Here is a 3,684-nt window from a genome sequence, read left to right on the forward strand (position 1 = left end):
ATACATAAAAAAGAAAATTACATATAAAAAGAAGTACAACTAAATAAGCACCACAACATTGTTAAGAAAAATTCAAATATCTTCGTCATATTCTTTATCATTTTCATCGCCATCTAAGTAGACGTCTGAAAGGTCAAGATTAGACATTGACGTGCTTGCTTTATTATAAGGATCGACATTAGGCATTGAGGTGCTTGCTTCATTAAAGTTTGCTTCCCCACCTTTTCCCTTTTTCTTTTAGGAAGCTAGATACAGCTCCACCAAATGTTTGGCAGTACGACATGTACGTGCCCAATGCCCTGTCATGCCCCATTTGTAACAAATACTTTCTTTTCCTTCTTGATGGCTATTTTTATTGTGATAACCAACTTTTTTTCCCCTTCGAGAATTATTATTGTAATGACTATTTTGATAATTTTGGGGAAAGTGGCCTCTGCCGAATCCTTGAAACTTTCTACCATGTCCATTAAAATTTCCACGACCTTGTCCTCGTCCTCTTCCTCGGAAATTTCCGCGTCCTCTATCACGGTTATTATAATTTCCACTGCCTTTATTTTCAACAGCATGTGCTTCAGGCACATGTGTTTTAGTAGAGTGTGCCTCGCGGATAGCTTGAGATCCAATAGGTCTCATATTATGATTTTTCCTGACAAGATCATTATGTTGTTCATCCAGTGAGAGTACTACACTCAGATCTGTATATCTTTTGAAATTTGTTTCTCTATATTGTTGTTGCAGAATAATGTTTGATGGATGAAAAGTAGATAATGTGAATTTAATCATTTCTGCATCAGTCACCGGGTGCTCACAATATTTCAACATTGATGCAATTCGGTATAATGTTGAATTGTACTCACTGAGAGTCTTAAAATTAGAAAATCTTAAATTCTTCCACTTATGGCTAGCTTGTGGAAGAAGCACCCTTTTGTGGTGATCAAATCTTTCAACAAGAGAGTCCCACAATGTTTTGGGATCTTTTATAAATAAATATTCAGATTTAAGGCTATCATGAATATGATGCCTCAAGAGGACTAAGGCTTTGGCCTTTTCTTGATTTGTAGCTACCTTTATTTTGGTAGCTTGAGTTCCATCTATTGGATCCTTTTCTTTTACTTCCAATACAGTATGTTCAAGTACTTGAGCTTCTAAGTTCAAGTCCTTGAGCTTCTAAGTTCATGATGGCATCTTCTTTCCATTCTAAGAATTTTTGTCCAGTTAAGTCTAATATGTTGAATAGTCTTTTGGTAATTTTTGCCATACTTGCTACATAATATATAATTTTTTTGTAAGTATATAATAATGCAATAATTCTTATATTTTCATAATAATAAACCATTAGAAAAATTATGATGTTTTAATTTCATAATCTTCTCCCCCTTGGTTTATTGTTATGAATTTGTTGTAGATAATAAATTTAGGAATAAATCAAGAACCAGAGGAATGATAATAATAATAATAATAATAACAAGGAGAAGAACGAAAAAAAAAAGTTAAAGACAATAAATTCTAAAGAGGGTAAAAATAAATAGCATTTACATAATATATTAGTATAATTTATCATACAAAATGCACTAACAAACAAAAGAAAATATGACAAAGAAAATCATGTGCATTTTGTTTCTTCTTCTTTAAAATAAATTATTTCTTCATAATTATTATAATTCCTAATGCTACAAGAAGGACCACCAAACCCATAATTAAAGAGATATATAATTTGAGTTTGGCAAAATTTTCTTCAAATCTAAAAGTATGGGAAGAGGAAGAAGATGGATTGTTTTTATGATGGTGGTACATTGTCGGTGGAAGGAAGAAAGAGAAGGAGGGTTTTTGATGTAAAGAGTAAAGTTGAAAGGATAAGGGATATGTGGTAAAAAAATGGGGTAATCCGATTTTATAGAGGGTTATCCAAAATTGTACAATATACCGTATTATTTATGTATACTTAAAAGAAATACGTAAAGTAAAAGGTAAATAAAAAAATGCACATGGATATAAATGCAAATATTGCAAATAAAAAAATGCACATATAAATATACGACAATAAAAATAATACTAACCGTCCATTTAGGCGGTAAAAGAAAAACAATTAACCAGCCATATAGGCGGTTTAAAGAATAATAAAAGAAATAAATAATATTAACCGTCCATTTAGGCGGTAAAAAAGAAAAAAGTTAACCAGCCATATAGGCGGTATAAAATAAAACAATAACAAAAGCAATAAAGTGTCTTTGTAATTCGTAAAGGTGACGTATTGTCCAATAAATTATTTTATGGGTCATTTAAATTTATCTTGCAACGTTTAGTACTTGTTTCTCCCTCATCATCTTTGGTTCTTTTATTATTTGGTGAGGGTTTATTTTCAGTTGTTGTTGTTGGGGCATTATTAGTTGGTTGCGTTGATGAATTATTTGTTGGTCGTACTGGTGGAATATTAGTCGGTGGAACTAGTGGATTATTAGTTGGTCGTACATGTGAATTACGAGTTGGTGGTACTGGTGGACCATTAGTATTATTGGGATTATTATGTCGGAGCTGATTTAAATCAGTCGTTGTTGGGTTTGTAGTGAAGGGTATGGAATTATGCTCAATTATAAAATATAAAAATGTGTTAGAAACACCTTGGATGATGATGTTGACACCATTTGATTGTTGGTCCATTTGTGGGTACCGATGAAGAAAAAAATGCTTAATTAGGTTTTTAAAAATATTACCTTCTTGATTATTAAGGGTAGAGCTGGTGCTGATAACGTGTTAAAACTTAGAGAGATAAGGAGGAAATAGAATGAGTAAAAGTTAGAAGATAGAGATGTTTTTACTCATTGGTGTAGTTTTTACAATGGTAAACTTCCATATTTATAGGCAAATTCATCCACAATTACATTGAATGCGTTCACATTAGGATAAATTCATTAATTACCTTTCACACTATATTTATTAATTACCTTTCAAACTATATTTCAACAAAAGGGTAGTTCTAATATTATTAATGTGAATACTAAATGTTGATATGATATACATAAAGTAGGTAAAAGAGAAGAGTACTTTAATAATAATAAGAAGAAAATTTAATAAGAAAAGGCAAGAATACATGGGGTTGTCCATTAAGTAGGTGATTGATTGTTGTTTTATTAAATGGAGGAGTTGAGTAGTTCCAATTTAATGAAAATGCTAGAATACATAGAGTAAGTAAATGCAAGAATACATAGAGTTATACATTAAGCATGTGAGAGTTTTGTTGAAAGGAGTGGCATGACACTTGGCATTATAAATGCTTATATGAATTTACACTTGGCACATATAATTATAAAAAGTGACACTTGGCAGCACAAATGCTTGTATGAAGTGACACTTGGAATAAATGCTTATATGAAGTGAAATATGGCATAAATACTTATGAATTAGTAGATTGTAGGATGAAATGAAAGTCTTTATGTCTTATAAAGATTATATTGTTAGCTTAGATACCAATTACCCACTTCATGATTTCATGGAATTTTTCCATTTTTATTGATTATATATTGATGGGAGTGAATTTGGTAAATGGATATTTTTTTTATATTCAAAATGATCGTTGTTTTCTTTCAATAAGTACTGATCCAGAGCTAACGGAAATCATTTTTTATTTAGCTAACATGGCATCTCAACTCCATGCTGCAATGTCCAAGAAATTTGCTGGTCTTAGGC

General features: G+C 31.1%; 1 protein-coding gene across 1 annotated transcript; it reads right to left on the reverse strand.

The window, feature by feature from the left end:
• Positions 1-237: 237 nt before the first annotated feature.
• Positions 238-822, reverse strand: LOC130818536 (uncharacterized). The gene has a single exon (XM_057684703.1). The coding sequence runs from the start codon at positions 820-822 to the stop codon at positions 238-240; it is 585 nt and encodes a 194-aa protein (XP_057540686.1).
• Positions 823-3,684: the final 2,862 nt, after the last annotated feature.

This window comes from Amaranthus tricolor, chromosome 7, assembly GCF_026212465.1.
Source record: "Amaranthus tricolor cultivar Red isolate AtriRed21 chromosome 7, ASM2621246v1, whole genome shotgun sequence".
Taxonomy (NCBI): domain Eukaryota; kingdom Viridiplantae; phylum Streptophyta; class Magnoliopsida; order Caryophyllales; family Amaranthaceae; genus Amaranthus; species Amaranthus tricolor.